Here is a 20,410-nt window from a genome sequence, read left to right on the forward strand (position 1 = left end):
AAAAACTGAGAGATGGATATTTGCTGAAGAAAAAGAAATTGGATTGGAACAGGTAAAGAGGGGGAAAAAATGAACTCCAGTATTCTGACTTCATGTTTCTAGTGTTTTAAAAATACTTTTTATTCCGAAGCTTAGATAAGAAATATACATTCTACGTTTAACTGAAGTAATTTTTATTGTTAAAGTATACTTGTAAAACCAAATCTACTGCATTTTTTAAAATAGTACACTTAATTCCTTAGACATGTAATAAAAAACTAACATTTATATAATAATTTATTGTTTTCAAAGCAGTTTTCACATATTTCTTATCATATTACTCTGAATATGAATGGCATTAGTTACTAGGGGGAACAAGTAGGTTATTCAATGCAAATCTATCTTTTGGCACTCTCCCCAAGCATAGATTAGATGTATATTCAATACAACAGGGATGATAAACAATGTAGTGAATAGAACTTAAACTTGGTCATCTTGAGCACGGGTCCTAGGTCAGCCACTCCTGGTGTCTGTGATTGGAGACAAACTTATTTACATTGTCTTCATGTGTAAGATAGGGACAGCACCTCCTGTATGGTGGGTGGATTCAAATGAAGCAGTGTAAATAAAACACCAATATAGTCCAGGTCTCACAATAGGTAACTAGTATCTGAGAGCAGTATGTGTGTTTAATATGTAATGTGGTATATATATATATATATATATATATATAGTGTGTGTGTGTGTGAGATTTATATATATATATATATATATATACATATGGGGGGAGGTATTTAAGTGTGATGTGATTGATATATATATGTCACATCACATTTTTAAATACAGAAGTGTTTTAATCATATATATAATGTCTAATACTCCAAATACAGTTAAAATATTATAATATTTGCCTATTAAGTGATTTGAATATCTTGGAATAATCCTTTATAGATGGTATAACCAGTTCATGTATTAATTAATGTTTTTCAATTTTACATATTCTAAAAAGGAAGATTTCTTTATTAAAGAAGTGTGGGAATTATAGTAGACTGGGGTGAGCATGGCCTTTAGAATCAGATCGGTTTGTTACCTGACTTATCTTCTTAGAAGCTAAACGTACTTGGGAGTTATGGAATCTCTCTAAACCTCAATTTTCTGCTGTGAAACGGGGGATATTTAATACTATTTATAACCGTTCAGGATTAAAAAAGATAACGTATAGATGGCCCAAGCACACAGAATGAGCTCAATAAATATTAATTACTTTCTCTGACGCACATAGCTGGCTCTACCTTACTTGGAGGGGGAAGCATTTCTAGGTTCATGCCTAGGTAACTCCAGATGGTACGCTGAACAGGCAAGGGTCCTCTTAAGTCAGTTCCCAGGACAGCCACGTGGGAGGCCCACAATAAGTGTGACTCTATGGCTGAAAAGGGAGATACACGCATTATAGAAATCACCCCTTGTGAAATCGGGGACTAGTTGAAGCGGCTTACCTGACATCATAGGAGGGCATGGACAATTTTATTTTGCTGAATTACTTCTCCAGGGAGATGGGGAGTCACAATGAGTTTTCCACTCTTTAATAAAGACAACTACTTTCTATGCATGAACATCCTAGTTTAGACAAGAGGCAGACAGCTGTGAGAGATATGTGAAGACATATTTCAGTTTTATTATCTTTTAGGCATAGACGGGTATGTTAATCCATTTCCACATACAAGTCCTGTAATCACAGATAGGGAGTGAACCTTGAACTGGCAAAACCTGTCTCCTGTTGCCAGAGAGTTACGTTTGGAAAGACGAAACCTCAAAGGTTGAGGATTGTGCATTATATTCCTTCCCAGCCTTGCTGTGCTTATGGCTGCAGTTGCACACATAAGCTTTCCGTTTTATCCAGGCATTGATTCACTGGTAACGATGTTGTCTCTTTTTTCCCCAGGCAAACTTTCTGCTTTCAGTCCAAAGCTCAGAGTTTCCCATGTTCTGCTCTCTAGGTTCTGACAGCTGTTTTTGGACTTAGTTAACCATAGACGCCAAGAAATAATTGCAGTAAAAACCTCTCTTTCTATTGTTGCATTGCTTCTTTATGCAAATGTCTCTTAGGAATTAAACTTTGAACCTTTGATCTCTCACACCAAAAGATAAAAAGAAAAAATATTTATATGGAAATAAGTTCATTTTAGTGTTCATGGTTTATTGTGGAAAGCAGGTGTTTAAAAATTTTAGAATTTTTTTAACAAAATTCTAAAGATAAAGGAAAAAAAATCACAGTATTTACAGAGATAACAGAATGGCGTAGCCATGCAAAACAATAACTTTGGTTTTTCCCCTTTCACTTTGGTTTAAATATTGACCAAGATTCAATTTTTTCCTGCCAAATAAAACTTCAATAAATCAAAGTTTAGAGGCAAAATAACATATTTTCTTTTTTCCCATAATATTTTATACAGCATCGAGTCTAATAGGATATTTTATGTATTTAATTCATACCAATACACTATAGGAAGCTTTTATTAAACTGAGTCACTATTGCTCAGACAGCAAATGGTTTACAAATGTACAACAACGTGTGTTTCTAAATAATGCAGAAGTGGCAAAGTATTTATTCCTAATCTTCATCTGACTTTAATCTTCAATTTATTTTTCATTGCCTTCCTAATTTTTTATTCCATCAATCTAAAAAACAAACACGAGTCTTCCTTTCCTCCAAAAGAACACAGTTCTATACCTGGAAATCTGATGTTCATTTTTCTTCAATAAAGTTATGTAAATCCGTGACAAAAATGGCCATGCCGTGTTCTCCCAGAAACCAGGCTTCTGCTTGAAAGAGCAAAGTTTAAAAGTCTAGTCCCAAGTAGCTATTGGCCCATATCCAGCCTACTTCAAAAAGTTTCCATTTACACTACCACCCTATAAATTTCCTCCAGCATAAAACATGTTTATAAAGTTACAAATTTGAATGTAATTAAAGGTATATAGACATTTTATTATTATACTTTTTGATGTACTGCTTGATAAATTATGTACCAGTTAAAAACACTAAATGATCTCAAGGTGCATTCAATATCTGTAGCGTAGTTAACAAAAACACACGAAAAAAATATATATTCTATATTCTGTGGAAAATAACACAGCTTTGATAATGATCACTGTTAAAAATCTCCAATTCTGACTGATACCTTTTTTTTTTTAAAGGAAATAGGTATAATTTTAAGGCAGTGGATAACCCAAAGGATTTAATTCCAATTTTCAATTACAGTGATTTACATAGTGGCCTATGAAAATGGGAATGTTATCCATGATATTTTCAAACTGTCTCTCATTCATTGATTTGTTTTCTTATTTTGACAGAAAATAATTTACTAGCAGGTGTCTCTAAAGGTAAATGCTACCCAAATTCTACGTGATGTTTTTTTCAGAATAGGCAAAATTGTCAGTTTGGGAGCACCATTATTATGTGTGTGTCCATACATGTGTGTGATTTCCTTGAGAGTCAGCTGGTGGCATGTACACAGAAGTAGTTCATCTGGTGCTTATCAACCTCACTCTTTGCCTCCTCTTCCCTAGTGATAAAAATCAGTTTTTGATTAGGGCAACGTGTGTCCCCAATCGTCACAAGCTGCCACCTTTGGGATTTAGGTGCTTGTGAGAGAGTCTGGGGGCATTACTGATAGCAATCAGAATCAGAAATGTACCTGCTCAGATTATCCATATAAACAATTGAAATAAAAGCGTCACATTATACACCAGATTAACAGCAACTCCCAGAACAAAGCTTACAGTGTATAAAAATAGCTACGTAAAAAATTTACATAAAAGGCAAACCAAAAAGGAATTCTCAGTGCAGACATTTACAGAAAAGAAAATCAAACCAACACAACATATGACCTATTATCATGGCTGCCAAAACTTGTTGTTATTGTTTGTAATTTCATTTCATTGTTTTATTTGAGATAATTCTCTAAAATCCTGTGACAGCTTGGTAGAATGAACTGCTTAACACTTGAACCATGAATTGCTGTCAATGTCTTTGTATATGTCTTAAATACAATCCACGTTCATGCTTCAATTGGTCTATATAGTTTTCTTTTCTCTGAAATGATGAAAAAAACCACAATTCAGATAAGTTACCATAGCAATCACTTTTCACAATCAACATATGCTTTGTACTGAAAGTGATACTTCATAAGAGCTTTTTTTTTTTTTTCATAAGAGCTTTTTATAAAGCTCCACTGTCCCGGAACCTAACTGTAATCCCAGGTATTGCTGCAGCTCTTCAACTAATAATCTTTTTGAATTGTTGAAAGTATTTTTGTGAAAACTGCTTAATTCTTATGAAAATTATAAGGTTTTTCAGGAAAATATTTCATTCTGTTTCTCTTCAGGTTAACAAACTCACTTATCCCTTCAAATCACACTCCATTTTGTGGGTTTTGTCCTCAAGCTCGATTTTCCTTTGAGAATTTACTCTATCTGATTTTGAAGAAAAAAGACGGCAAACTCTACATTTACAGAGGATTGAGGAACGAATCAGAAATAAGAATCAGGTGGGAATGCTGTGTACTTGGTCTCCAGTGGAAGGCAGGATAAGGGAAGGAATTCAGATCTCACTCCTTTCACCCAATCATTTTGAGATTCTGGTTTCCAGATTATAAAAATGTCTTATTTCAATCATTCTTATTTTTCTTTCCTGTGTGCATTCTTCTAATTGCAATTCTTTCCCTTGCTCCCTATCTCCTCTATGGGATTAATTTAGGTGACCTACTCGAATCATAACTTGTGGTTTATTTATAATGAACCAAAGTTTTACTATGGCTGTTGGGGATTTTTATATATTTGAGTAAACTATAGTAACACTATTCTCAAGGACACAAAAGATAATTTGTCCAAATGGCTTCTCTGTTTGACTGGCTCAAGAGAACATAAATAAAAATAAAAAGTTCAAATTGAAAGTGGCAATACCATGGAAACATACCTCTTTTGGAGATTATCTTAAAAATCACACTCATATAGCTATTATATATTGATGTATGCAATGTATATGCATGCATATATATTATATTGATATATACGTAATACACACATACATATATATGCACATATAGATCCATACACATATATAATATATACACTATTTGGAAAAGTGTGTGTGTGTACACACACACAAATTTGTTAGTCTGTTCATTAGAATGATTTGAGAGATGGCTGTATAAATATGCTGACACTCTTAAGTATATTAAATCCTTGGATTAAAATTTTTATATTTTAAAATTATTCTCATAATTGCTTTTAAAAATAAAGTATGAGAATTTCTTCTCATCTAATCAAAATATCAATTTATAAAATTAAGATTTTTGTACTCAGCAAAATTTTTGGCATTAGAATAAAAAATGCTCATTGAATGTTAAAATCTCAAAATTGATTTCAATTATTCTGAGGATAATGATTTTTATTCAGAGGATGGGGAATCCGTTGAGATTCCATACTTCTGAGAATACTTTCTGAGTAACCAAAGTTTCCTTTTGAAAAACTCTCTTCCTGTTTGAAAGCTGTAATTATAAGGTATCTTAATGTCAAGGCTTTCCCTTTCATCTCTAGGATGTTTCATACTTTCCTGGGAATTATTTCTGTAAACCTCAAACAGCCTACCCACCTGGACAACAAGTGGAACAGTTTCTCTCTTAGGCTTCTGTTTTGTGATTGTTTTCTTCTAACTTTTTGTTTTCTTCCAGATTACCAAGATCCTTGTTTACATGTTTTGATGCAGTCCTATGAGAGAATTAAACATTATCACATTGACACACACATATTTAACCTTTCTTATTTTTAATTTTAGGGTTCACATTAATGTATCTTTGAAAAGCAAATGTTATACATCTAATACAGGTAAGCCCCTAGGACAAACAATTCCACATCTGTGAGCCTTGACTGGTAACAGAACACATTCCACTGAAATTACCTTGGTTGTACTGTTGCATTAAATGTATGCTAAGAGAAAAAGAAGTCAGTTATTTTGAACACAGACTATACATACTTAGTTGCATCATGTTTTTGGCTGGGTTGATTTTCTTTCTACTTTCCGGGAAGTAATTATTATCATTTGATAGTCAAAATTTTCATTCTGGGAAAATACATCCTGCAAAAATTTTCTGAAGAAGTTTCATTAGGGGCTTTCAGTTTCTGCATTCCCTATTATGCATCCATGTTGAACCAATGTCCTGTATCCTAGCAGAAGATAAGGCAGCTCCAGTGTGGTGGTTCTCAAACTGTGGCCCCAGACCAGCAGTATCAGCACCCCCTGGGAACGTGACAGAAGTGAAAATTCTGAGGCCCCACCATAGAAGCATGTAAAAGAAACTCTGGGGATGGGGCCTGCAATCTATGACAAACAAGACCTCCTAGTGGTCCAGCTGCATGTAGTTTGAGAACCACTGCCCTAGTGGCTTCCAGGGTTACACACGACTACTAGATTCTCTCTTTTAAGAGCTGAAATCAGGTTTTCTTAAACACACAGCTAAATTCCTTGGTTTTGTGACCATTTGAGAGAAATCATAACTGTATTTCCAAGGGTGTACTATTTCCTTACCTCCTTCCTCCCTCCCTCCCCTCTCTCTTCCTTCCTTCCATTCCTCCTTTATTCCCTAACTCTCTCCTTGTTATAAGCACATCAGGGGAATCACAGTGATATGGTACTTCAAATTATTACTGCTATATAATTCCTAGTAATATTTCTACTTTTATATAAAAATTATATAGTACCAGACGTGTCTCTTGGTTAAGGAAGCTAGGGTAGAAAACTCCATTTTTCCCTAAAAGTATTTCTATGCTTTAAATAGAACTCCTTAACTCATTTGCTAAGAATCACAACTTAATAGTGTGATAGTGTTAAGAGTGTCATAGTGTTAATAGTGTGTAACTGTGTATGATTTATGTCCAAGTGAGATAAAGACATATGGCTCATTCATACTGAGACATTCATTATATTTAGCCTAAATTTAATTTAATTTGTGATTTTAAAATTCTTAATTTAGCTTAAACTACAGCCTTCTAAATTGATTCATAAGCAGGAGAGCAACCTCAAACCTTGCCAACATGATTGAGTCCTATAATATGTGACAGTATATATATATATATGAATTTACATGTATAAAATAAAGGTATATATGCCATCTACATTATATATATCACATTATACATATATATATATACATATATACATATATATATATATACACACATATATACATACCACAGATCTTTTGAGGTCTAGTCTCTTTTGCTAAGTTACTTAACTAGTAACGAATAAAATCTTAGTAACCTCAATAATATCCACACAAGATAATGTACCTATCATAAGAGTACAGTTCAATGAAAAAACTGGGTGCATGAATGTAACTAGTACCTAGTTCAAGAAATAAAATAGTTGCAGATGAAGAAATCCCCAATTATACTCCCTTCCAGTCACTTCTACTTCTCCAAAGGTTACTATAATCCTCATATCTCACAGAATGGTTTTACCTGGTTTTATAATTTGTTATAAATGGAATCATACCACATGTATTCATTTGTCTGCCTTTTATTTAAACTCAACTTTATGTTTGTGACATTCATATATAATGTTGCATGTAGTTGTAGGTTGTTTATTTTCATTGCTGTATAGCTTGTTATTGGGCTTATTTATCTATTTTACTGGTGACAGACATTCTTGCTCTTTATTCTTTCTGGGATTTCACTTATACATAAATTAGACCTTTTGTGTGTGTCCCACATGTCTCTCATTTTCTTGTGTATCTTATCTATTCTTTTTCCTCTCTGTGCTTCAACTTGGATGTTTTCTATTGATCTGTATTCCAGTTTACTTCTCTTATGTTCTGCTGTGGCCAGTCTGCTTTTAAATTTATCCACCAAAGACCTATTTTTTTTTAAAAGGTCAAGTCTTTTATTTATATATTTATTTATGGCTGCATTGGGTCTTCGTTGCTGTGCACGGGCTTTCTCTAGCTGTGGAAAGCAGGGGCCACTCTTTGCTGCAGTGCACGGGCTCTAGGCATGTGGGCCCCAGCAGCTGTGGCACACGGGGGCTCAGTAGTTGTGGCTCGTGGGCTCTAGAACGCAGGCTCAGAAGCTGTGGCGCATGGGCCCAGTTGCTCCGTGGCATGTGGGATGCTCCCAGACCAGGGCTCCAACCTGGCTCTCCTGCATTGGCAGGCAGATTCCTAACCACTGTGCCACCAGGGAAGTCCCCAAAGACCTATTTTTTAATATTATGTGAAGTCCCCAAAAACTTATTTTTTAATAGTATCTTTTTCAAGTCTAAAATGTCAATTTGATTTTTAAATATTTTAAAGTACATTTCTATTTTCTATTCCATTCATCTCCTTTGGCCATCTTTTCTTCCCCTTTCGATATCTTATTTATAGTTATTTTAATATCCTTGCCTGTTAACTACAATACCCAAATAATGCATAGATCTGCTTGTCTATTTTTCCTCTTGATTATTGATTATATTTTCTTGACTCTTTGCATATCTAGTCCTTTTTTTTTTGCATGACACCATATATAAAATAACAGAAGAGACTACATATGATGCTATTTTCCATCACATAAGGTCCCCCCTTTACTGCAGATAGGTGAGGAGATAGGGTCTGAAGCTCAGTTGCAGTTTTAGTAAGACTCAGTCTACCTCTGGTTTGTCCCTACTCCTAAGTCATGGACCTCTCAAGTTTCTGATTGAGACTCTGGCATGTTTTGCTTTCTTCAGATCTTAAACACAGAGAGATCCAGCTCTTCCATTCAGTGAGTCTCTACCCAGACCTCCAGCCATCTGTCCCATGACACTTCAAATGTGGCCAATCTCTTTAGTCTCCCTGAGTTGAGTGTAAGCTCCTTGATAATAAGGACCATGTTTTATTATATCTTACTGTCTGATTATAGTAGGCATCCAAAAGATATTTTTTTCCTGCATTGAACTAACTGACTTTATTACAGTTTATATCTAATCCCTTTTACTGCTCCTGATGATATTAGTGTTCAGCAACATGAAGTCAATACTGACCCAGCTGCTTTTTTACAGATAGGTAAAATAGAGAAAATACTACATTGAAATGACAGAACTTGAGTGACGTCTTACTCCAATGTTTTCAGGTAAAACTGAACAAAATTATATGCATAAACATGTACGTTGATTATTCTAATAGCACCTTGCTATATATTCTAATATATACTAATAACTATAATTTCTATAAATCAGTAAGATATTGTGGCAATCAAGGAAAACTACATGACTCTCAAAACCTTTTTCTTTTATTCTCCTTGCATCCTCTCACCTCCCTGACTTTTCCTTCATTCCTTTTCTCTCTACTTTTCTTTTCACTCCCTCTCTTTCTCTTTTATTCTTTCAAACTCACTTCATTAAATAATATTCTTTCCTCCAAAGTAAAAATTCCAACTTTCAGGGAGCCAGTAGAGAGAGAGACAGATAAAAGAGTCAATGTTGTATAAGTATAAAAATAAAATAAAATAAAATAAATTTAGCAATGTAATAAATCAATTTTGCAATTGTGGTTTTCTTCAACCTACTTTGACCAGTATGGGAAGAAGGAAGTTATAATAAATTTCAGGACATAATATTTTCACAACTTAAAAATAAACCATGGACCAGTCCCTCCCATCAGGAAACTTGCACAAGCCTCTTAGATAGCCTCATCCACCAGAGGGCAGACAGCAGAAGCAAGAACTACAATCCTGCAGCCTGTGGAACAAAAATGACATTCTCAGAAAGACAGACAAGATGAAAAGGCAGAGAGCTATTTACCAGATGAAGGAACAAGATAAAACCCCAGAAAAACAATTAAATGAAATGGAGATAGGCAACCTTCCAGAAAAAGAATTCAGAATAATGATAGTGAAGATGATCCAGGACCTTGGAAAAAGAATGGAGGCAAAGATCAGGAAGATGCAAGAAATGCTTAACGAAGACCTAGAAGAATGAAAGAACAAACAAACAGAGATGAACAATACAATAAATGAAATGAAAACTACACTAGAAGGACTCAATAGCAGAATAACTGAGGCAGAAGAACAGATAAGTGACCTGGAAGACAGAATGGTAGAATTCACTACTGTGGAACAGGATAAAGAAAACAGAATGAAAAAAAATAAAGACAGCCTAAGTGACCTCTGACACAACATTAAACGCAACAACATTCACATTATAGGGGTCCCAGAAGGAGAAGAGAGAGAGAAAGGACCCGAGAAAATATTTGAAGAGATTATAGTCGAAAACTTCCCTAACATGGGAAAGGAAATAGCAACCCAAGTCCAGGAAGCACAGAGAGTCCCATACAGGATAAACCCAAGGAGAAACACACCAAGACACATAGTAATCAAATTGGCAGAAATTAAAGACAAAAGAAATTCTTGAAAGCAGCAAGTGAAAAACAACAAATAACATACAGGGGAACTCCCATAAGGTTAACAGCTGATTTCTCAGCAGAAACTCTACAAGCCAGAAGGGAGTGGCATGATATACTTAAAGTGATGAAAGGGAAGAACCTACAACCATGATTACTCTACCCGGCAAGGATCTCATTCAGATTCGATGGAGAAACCAAAAGCTTTACAGACAAGCAAAAGCTAAGAGAACTCAGTACCACCAAAACAGCTCTATAACAAATGCTAAAGGAACTTCTCTAAGTGGGAAACACTAGAGAAGAAAAGGACCAACAAAAACAAACCCAAAACAATTAAGAAAATGGTCATAGGAACATACATATTGATAATTACCTTAAACATGAATGGATTAAATGCTCCAAGCAAAAGACACAGGCTTGCTGCATGGATACAAAAACAAGACCCATATATATGCTGTCTACAAGAGACCCACTTCAGACCTAGGGACACATACAGACTGAAAGTGAGGGGATGGAAAAAGATATTCCATGCAAATGGAAATCAAAAGAAAGCTGGAGTAGCAATACTCATATCAGATAAAATAGACTTTAAAATAAAGAATGTTACAAGAGACAAGGAAGGACACTACATAATGATCAAGGGATCAATCCAACAAAAAGATATAACAATTATAAATATATATGCACCCAACATAGGAGCACCTCAATACATAAGGCAACTGCTAAGAGCTATAAAAGAGGAAATTGACAGTAACACAATAATAGTGGGGGACTTTAACACCTCACTTACACCAATGAGCAGATCATCCAAAATGAAAATAAATAAGGAAACAGAAGGTTTAAGTGACACAATAGACCAGATAGATTTAATTGATATTTATAGGACATTCCATCCAAAAACAGCAGATTACATTTCCTTCGCAAGTGCGCACAGAACATTCTCCAGGATAGATCACATCTTGGGTCACAAATCAAGCCTCAGTAAATTTAAGAAAATTAAAATCATATCAAGCATATTTTCTGACCACAATGCTATGAGATTAGAAATGAATTACAGAGAAAACAACATAAAAAACACAAACACATGGAGGCTAAACAATACATTACTAAATAACAAAGAGACCACTGAAGAAATCAAAGAGAAACTCAAAATATACCTAGAGACAAAAGACAATGAAAACACAATGATCCAAATCCTATGGAATGCAGCAAAAGCAGTTCTAAGAGGAAGTTTATAGCTATAAAAGCGTACCTCAAGAAACAAGAAAAATCTCAAATAAAATATCTAATCTTACACCTAAAGGAAGTAGAGAAAGAAGAACAAACAAAACCCAAAGTTAGCAGAAGGAAAGAAATCATAAAGATCAGAGCAGAAATAAATGAAATAGAAACAAAGAAAGCAATAGGAAAGATCAATAAAACTAAAAGCTGCTTCTTTGAGAAGATAAACAAAAGTGATTAGCCAGATGCATCAAGAAAAAGAGGGAGAGGACTTAAATCAATAAAATTAGAAATGAAAAAGGAGAAATTACAACAGACACTGCAGAAATACAAAGCATCCAAAGAGACTACTACAAGCAACTCTATGCCAATAAAATAGACAACCTGGAAGAAATGCACAAATTCTTAGAAAGGTGTAACCTTCCAGACTGAACCAGGAGGAAATAGAAAATATGAACAGACCAATCACAAGTAATGAAATTGACACTGTGATTAAAAATCTTCCAACAAACAGAAGTCCAGGACCAGATGGCTTCACAGGTGAATTCTATCAAACATTTAGTGAAGAGCTAACACCCCTCGTTCTCAAACTCTTCCAAAAAATTGCAGAGGAAGGAAAGTTCTCAAACTCATTCTATGAGGCCACCATCACCCTGATACCAAAACCAGACGAAGGTACTACAAAAAAAGAAAATTACAGACCAATATCACTGATGAATATAGATGGAAAAATTCTCAACAAAATACCAGCAAACAGAATCCAACAACACATTAAAAGGATCATACACCATGATCAAGTGGGATTTATCCCAGGGATGCAAGGATTCTTCAATATATGCAAATCAATCAATGTGATACACCATATTCACAGACTGAAGAATAAAAACCATATGATCACCTCAATAGATGCAGGAAAAGCATTTGACAAAATTCAACACCCATTTGTGATAAACAGTCTCCAGAAAGTGGGCATAGAGGGAACCTACCTCAACATAATAAAGGCCATGTATGACAAACCCACAGCAAACGTCTCTCTCAATGGTGAAAAATTGAAAGCATTTCCTCTAAGATCAGGGACAAGACAAGGATGTCCACTCTCACCACTATTATTCAACACAGTTTTGGAAGTCCTAGCCACAGCAATCAGAGAAGAAAAAGAAATAAAATGAATAGAAATTGGAAAAGAAGAAGTAAAACTGTCAGTGTTCACAGATGACATGATAATATACACAGAGAATCCTAAAGATGCCACCAGAAAACTACTAGAGCCAATCAATGAAATTGGTAAAGTTGCAGGATACAAAATTAATGCAAAGAAATGTCTTGCATTCCTATACACTAATGATGAAAAATCTGAAAGAGAAATTAAGGAAAAACTCCCATTTACCACTGCAACTAAAAGAATAAAATATCTAGGAATAAACCTACCCAGGGAGACAAAGACCTGTATGCAGAAAACTATAAGACACTGATGAAAGAAATTAAAGATGATACCAACAGACGGAGAGATATACCATATTCTTGGATTGGAAGAATCAATATTGTGAAAGTGACTATACTACCCAAAGCAATCTACAGATTCAATGCAATCCCTATCAAATTACCAATGGCATTTTTTATGGAACTAGAACAAATAATCTTAAAATTTGTATGGAAACACAAAAGACCCTGAATAGCCAAAGCAGTCTTGAGCGAAAAAAATGGAGCTGGAGAAATCAGACTCCCTGACTTCAGACTATATTACAAAGCTACAGTAATGAAGACAATTTGGTACTGGCACAAAAACAGAAACATAGATCAGTGGAACAAGATAGGAAGCCCACAGATAAACCCACACACCTATGGCCAACTAATCTATGACAACGGAGGCATGGATATACAATGGAGAAAAGACAGTCTCTTCAATAAGTGGTGCTGGGAAAACTGGACAGTTACATGTAAGAGAATGAAATTAGAACACTCCCTAACACCGGACATAAAAAGAAACTCAAAATGGATTAGAGACCTAAATGTAAGACCAGACACTATAAAACTCTTAGAGGAAAACACAGGAAGAACATTCTTTGACATAAATCATGGCAAGATCTTTTTTGATCCACCTCCTAATGTAATGGAAATAAAAACAAAAATAAACAAATCGACGTAATGAATCTTCAAAGCTTTTGCACAGCAAAGGAAACCATAAACAGGAAGAAAAGACAACCCTCAGAATGGGAGAACATATTTGCAAATGAATCATCAGACAAAGGATTAATCTCCAAAATATATATATAGCTCATGCAACTCAATATTAAAAAAACAAACAACCCAATCCAAAAACGGGCAAAAGACCTAAATAGATATTTTTCCAAAGAAGACATACAGGTGGCCTAGAAGCACATGAAAAGCTGCTCAATGTCACTAATTATTAGAGAATTGCAAATCAAAACTACAATGAGGTATCACCTCACACCAGTTAGAATGGACATCATCAGAAAATCTACAAACAACAAATGCTGGAGAGGGTGTGGAGAAAAGGGAACCCTCTTGCACTGTTGGTGGGAATGTAAATTGATACAGTCACTAAGGAGAACAGTATGGAGGTTCCTTAATAAACTAGAAATAGAATCACCATATGACCCAGTAATGCCACTACTGGGCATATACCCAGAGAAAACCATAATTCAAAAAGACACATGCACCCCAAATATTCATTGCAGCAGTATTTACAGTAGCCAGGTCATGGAAGCAACCTAAATGCCCACCTACAGACGAATGGATAAAGAAGATGTGGTACATATATACAATGGAATATTACTCAGCCATAAAAGGAACGAAATTGGGTCATTTGTTGAGACGTGGATGGATCTAGAGACTGTCATACAGAGTGAAGTAAGTCAGAAAGAGAAAAACAAATATCGTATATTAACTCATATATGTGGAACCTAGAGAAATGGTACAGATGAACCAGTTTGCAGGTCAGAAATTGAGACACAGATGTAGAGAACAAACCTATGGACACCAAGGGGGGAAAGTGGCGTGGGGGTGGGGGTGGGGGTGTGATGAATTGGGTGATTGGGATTGTCATGTATACACTGATGTGTATAAAATTGATGACTAATAAGAACCTGCTGTATAAAAATAAATAAAACAAAATTCAAAAATTATAAACAAACAAACAATTAAAAAAATAAAATAAAAAAAGCATGGACTATTAGAAGCTCTTGTAATAGTAATGATTAAAAAAGCAACCCACTTCTATTTTGTCAATCCTTACATTTATAACATTATAAACTCTCAGGAAAATACAGAATAAGCTATATGGCTATACTTGAGAGTAACAAGAAGAAATTAGAAACTGAAGGAAAGTTGACCCCTATACTGGGTGAGCTCTACTTTTGCATAAGTTTTCCTCTGAGGGCCTCTCCCATTTGCAGAGGCATAGGCTAACTAGAACTAAACCTTGAAATCAAGGGTAATAAAATCTCAAAAAAGGAGAGAGCCAAAGAGTGGTGAGGAGCCCAGATTTGTGTGTAAACTACACAAATGATCTCTAAACTGCATGTGTGGAAGAAATTTCATGTAGCCCAGAAGAAAGCAACACCTGGAAAGCTTAAAAACCTGACATAGATTTTAGCTGTTACCCATACAGAGGAGACAGAGTTTGTAGTTGAACCTCACCAAGCCAGGAGTTATTGGCAATCATGTCAATCTTTCTATTGAAATCCCAGAAAAACTTAGTAAAGACTATGTGTCAAGATTCAGCATTCACCCTAAGACAGATGTGAAATATAAAATGTAACAGTAACTGTGACATGATCAAGGAAATCAGCCAGTAATCTAATTCTCTGCCAGGAAAAACAATCCATATCCTTTAGCCTATACAGTAGAACCTAGGATCTCTACAACATATCACCAAACAAAGAATAGTTATGAATAAGAAGTTACCACACATAAAAACGAAGAGTAAAATAATGTAACACAAAGTCCAGAGAATGTCCTTGGATAATAGAGACTGGAAATAACAGTTAAGAACTTTAAATCAGTATTACATAACATGTTCAATGACTTAAAGAAAAGTGTGGTAACAATGAGAGAACAGATAGAAATCTCAGTACTGAAAATATAAACGAAAGTAATTCTACAACTTAAAACCACAATATTGGAAATTAACAATTCACTAAATTATCTTATCACCAGATTGGAGGTGCAGAATAAAGACTCAGTGAACGTAAGGACAAAAAATATAAATTATATATTCTAAAAAATTGAGAGAAAAATAATAGAAATAAAAGAAGCAGATCCTCAGTGACCTGTGGGACAATAGTGAGCAATCTAACAAATGTGTAATTGGAGTCCCAGTAGGAGAAGCAAAAGAGAATTGCGGCATAAAATATATTTGAAGAAACAATGAAAAATATTCCTAGATTTGTTGATGTCCATTAACTTGCATCCAAAATGGTCAGCAGCTCCCAAGGAGGAATGATAAAAAGAAAAACACATCTAATTACATCATACTGAAAGTAACTGAAAGCAAATATAAAGACAATGATTTGAAAGTAGCCATAGAAAATTTGTTCAGGGGAACAATGACATGAAAAGCAGCTGATGTCTCATCAAGAAAACAATGCATAACAAAGTTAATTCAACATCTTTAAAATGCTGGGAAAAAACCCTCAAACTAGAATTTTATATCTAGTAAAAATATATTTTAATCAAAAGCAAAATAAAGACATGTTAAATTGAATAAAAGAAAACTGGGAAAAATTATCACTAGCAGACCTGTGCTAAAAGAAGTATTAAAGAAAGTTCTTTGGTTGAAGGAAAATGATACTAGATGGAAACTCAGATATATAAGAAAGAATGAATATAGATTGTATATGTGCTAAAATATAAAATACTATTAAAATTTTTTCACAAAGACAACCAACTATTTAATGCTATATATATAGCATTATATATGACCTTTGAAAAATTGTATTTTCATTTAACCTCTTCCATCTTTTTTGCTCTTGTTGTCATATCCATTACAACTGCATACATTATAAACCTCACACTACAATTACATGGAGGAGGATAAATGAAGTTATAATGTTTTGGGGTTTTAGACTATTACATAAGTTGACTGTTATAAACTGAGTTCTTATTGAAATTCCTAGAGCAACCACAATAAAAGAATACAAAGACATATAGTTAAAAGGCCAGTAGATAAATTAAAATGTAATACTAAAACTTATTGGAGTGTCTCAAAAGAAGGCAGGAAAAGAGAAACAGAGGACAACTAGAAAACAAATAGGGAGCTGGTGGTCTTAAATGTAAATATATCAATAATTAAGTAAAATGTGGCGTGGCTAAATCCTCCAATTATAAAGTAAAAATTGTCAGACTATAATAAACAATCAAGACTCAACTGCATGCTGTATACAAGGGGTTACGATTTTTTCTGAAAGGTCCGGATAGTAAATATCTTAGTCTTGCAGGCCACATGGATTTGCTTCAACTCTTCTGGCTTTGCAGCATAAAACAACACAGGTAACATGTAAAGAAATGGGCATGGCTGTGCTACCGTAAAACTTTATTTATGAAATTAAGCAGCAGCCTGGGAGTCATAGTTTGATCAGTCTCTCTGTACATGAGATGCACTTTAAATATAAAGAGATAACTGAAAATAAAAGGGTAGAAAAAGATACACATGTACACTGTAAGCATATGAAAACAGTATGGCTATATTAATATCTGACAATGTAAAATTCAACACAAGGAGTATTACAACCATAATGAGAGACATTTAATAATTATAACAGGTTCAATACATAAGCAGGTCACAGCAATTGTTAGTGTATGTTCCTAATGAAAGCCTAAAGCAAAAAGTGACAGAACTAAAGGGAGAAATAGCCAAATATACAATATTAGAGAATATAACAGATCTTTCTCAGTAGCTGATAGGGTAAATGGACTAAAATTCAGTAAGCATGATCATAATGAAATAACTAGTACTGGGCTAGCTCTAGTACTGGAAATGTATGCTTGTAACCTTCTTATCAATGCATTATATGTGAAGTGATTTCATATAATTTGAAAAAAATCTATAAGAATAAGAGGATTTAAACAAACTATTATCTACTTTAACATAATATACTATAGAACACTCTACCCATCAGCCACCATACAAGTATTTTCAAGTGTTGAGTAGCATCCACCTGGAAATACTGCATGCCTGCATGCTAGGCCAAAAAAAACAAAAACAAAAACAAAAAAAACCTCAATGCATTCAAAAGACTAAAAGCATACAGACTAGGCTGTCTGAACAAAATGGAATTAGATGAGAAATGTTTTGAAGTTAATAGAGTTCTAGTTACATGGCTCCAAAGTAGAAACCACAAGAGGAATATAAAAATATTTTGAACTGAGTAAATATGAAAATATAACATACTGAAATTTGTGGAATGCAGCTAACCCATTGCTGAGAGGGAGATTAAAATTTTAAAAGCTTAAGTTATAAAAAAAGAAATGCTAACATCAGTGATCTAAATTTTTCATTTACTTCATGAAATTAGAGAAAGAAGAGCAAGTCAAACTCTAAATAACTAGAAGAAAGAAAATAGTAATGACAAGAGCAGAAAAAAATTTAAATTGACAATAAGCGATAGAAACAAAAACAAAGCAAAAAGTTAGTTATTTGAAATCATCAAGAAAATTGAAAGCTCCCTAAAAAGATGATACATGATATATGATATATGATAAAGGAACAAAACATAAATTAAGAAAATTACAGAACAATATTCCTCATGAATGTAGACAAAAAAATCCTTAATGAAACATTGGCAAATAGTATCCATCAATATATATATAAATTATGATACATCATAATAGAGTGGGATTTTTTCCAGGAATGCAAGATTGGCTTAACATTCAATCATCAATCAATGTAACTTACCATTGTATCAGAATAAAAAATATGAGAAAACAATATGATTATTTTTAGAAATAATGTAGATACAGATAGAATATAATATAGATGTAGATATAGAAATGGCATTTGAGAAAATTCAACAATGATTTGTTATAGAAACTCTTAGTAATCTAAGAATATTAAAAAATTTCTTCAACCTGTTAAAGGACATTGTGTTGGAAGGAATTTGGCCTTGCCCAAAGAGAGGTCTGGCCTTCGTGCTCAGTTCCTGGGAGATAATCTCTAAATAGTTAGAATTTTCTGAGTGATAAGAGTGGCTTTCTTATTTGTGGGGGGCTTCTTGGATCACACCTGATAGTTTATGCTGAGGAGATGTCTCAGGGCAGGGCCATCAACACCCAATCATCTTGGGGTGGAGACTGGCCACACCTGAAAGAACAATCATACAGTTTAGGATGGGGGCTTTGGGCCATTTGATATCAGCCTGACATCTGGGGAAGGGAGAGGCTGGAGACTGAGTTCAACCACATGGGTAATTAATCAATCAATCATGCCCATGTAATGAAGTCTCAACAAAAACTTTGGACACCAAAGTTCAGGTGAGCTTCTCAGATCAGCAATACTCCATGCTTTTGCCACTCATTGAGGCCAGTAGAGTAACAGGTCCCTGAGGACAAAGGAAACTTCACATTTAGAATCCTCCCAGACTCTGCCCTGCACTTCTCTTCTCTTAGTCAATTTTAATGTATCCTTTACTTGTCATGAATATAACCATGAGTTCTGTGAGTATTCTAGCAAATTATCAAACCTGAGCTTGAGTTGATAGCAGAAATGAGGGTAGTCTTATGTGAACTCTTCTCTCTAACTATGTATTTGGACCCTAACTCCTTGCAGCTGGAGTCAGAAGTCTTGGGCAGACATGGCAGTCTGGAGGACACTACCCTTAACTAACTCTGAGTAGGGAAATATGAAAAACGTACAGCTAATATCATACATAATGGCAAATACTGAACAATTCAATCTCTAAGATTGAGAATATGTAAAGATGTCTGCTCTCCACATTTCTATTCAACATTGTATTGAAAGTCTCTATGAGGGCAAAAAAATAAATAAAAAGCATATGAAATGGAAGAAAAGAAGTAACATTATTTCTATTTGCAGATAAAATGATTGTTTTCATAGAAATCTTAAGGAATTCACAGAACAACTAACAGAACAAGTGAATTTAGGAAGATGGTTGTATGCATTTCAACAGCAAAAATTAATTATATTTCTATATACTAATATTAAAATGGAAAATAAAACTCACAGAATAATTGCATTTATAATAGCTGCAAAGTACATAAAACATAAGAATGAACTTTGTAAGACATATCAACTGTCTACATTAAAATTTATAAAATATTGCTAAGAAAAAAAGGAAAATATTTAAGTAAATGGAGAGATATAGGATGGTCATGGTTTGGAAGACTAAATATTTTTAAGATGTTAAGTATATCCAAACTTATCTAGAAATTCAAAGCAACCATAGTCTCACAAAGCTTTAAAAATTGGGGTGGGGGGGGAGGTAGAAAGTAACAAGTTGCTCAAGTTTATATGGAAACACAAAGATATAAAATTACTAACACAAGCAGAACATCAAAGTTGAAGGACTATTATGATGATGAGGATGAAGATGAGGATGACAAATATGCCAAGGCCAAAAGGAAGTTTTTTAACCAATGGTGCTAGAATGACTTGATATGTATATGCTATATATATATATATATATATATATATATATATATAGCATAAAACAAGCAAATAAACTAACTTTATCTTGCACCACACACAAAATAGCAGATATATACTCAAATGTAAAACTATAAAATTTCTAGAAAAAGACATAGAGAAATATCTTTTC

The 20,410-nt window shown here is 34.1% G+C and overlaps 1 protein-coding gene across 3 annotated transcripts in view; it reads right to left on the bottom strand.

Moving 5' to 3' along the window:
- Positions 1-5,635: 5,635 nt before the first annotated feature.
- The window catches only part of ALCAM (activated leukocyte cell adhesion molecule), a 201,178-nt gene continuing 186,403 nt past the window's right edge, over positions 5,636-20,410 (bottom strand). For all 3 annotated transcript variants that reach the window (XM_073804282.1, XM_033855868.2, XM_019923316.3), the window contains one exon: positions 5,636-5,751. In XM_073804282.1, the coding sequence (XP_073660383.1) occupies positions 5,664-5,751 (88 nt within the window). In that variant the 3' untranslated portion in view covers positions 5,636-5,663. The remainder of the gene's footprint in view (positions 5,752-20,410) is intronic.

Source organism: Tursiops truncatus, chromosome 4, assembly GCF_011762595.2.
Source record: "Tursiops truncatus isolate mTurTru1 chromosome 4, mTurTru1.mat.Y, whole genome shotgun sequence".
NCBI lineage: Eukaryota > Metazoa > Chordata > Mammalia > Artiodactyla > Delphinidae > Tursiops > Tursiops truncatus.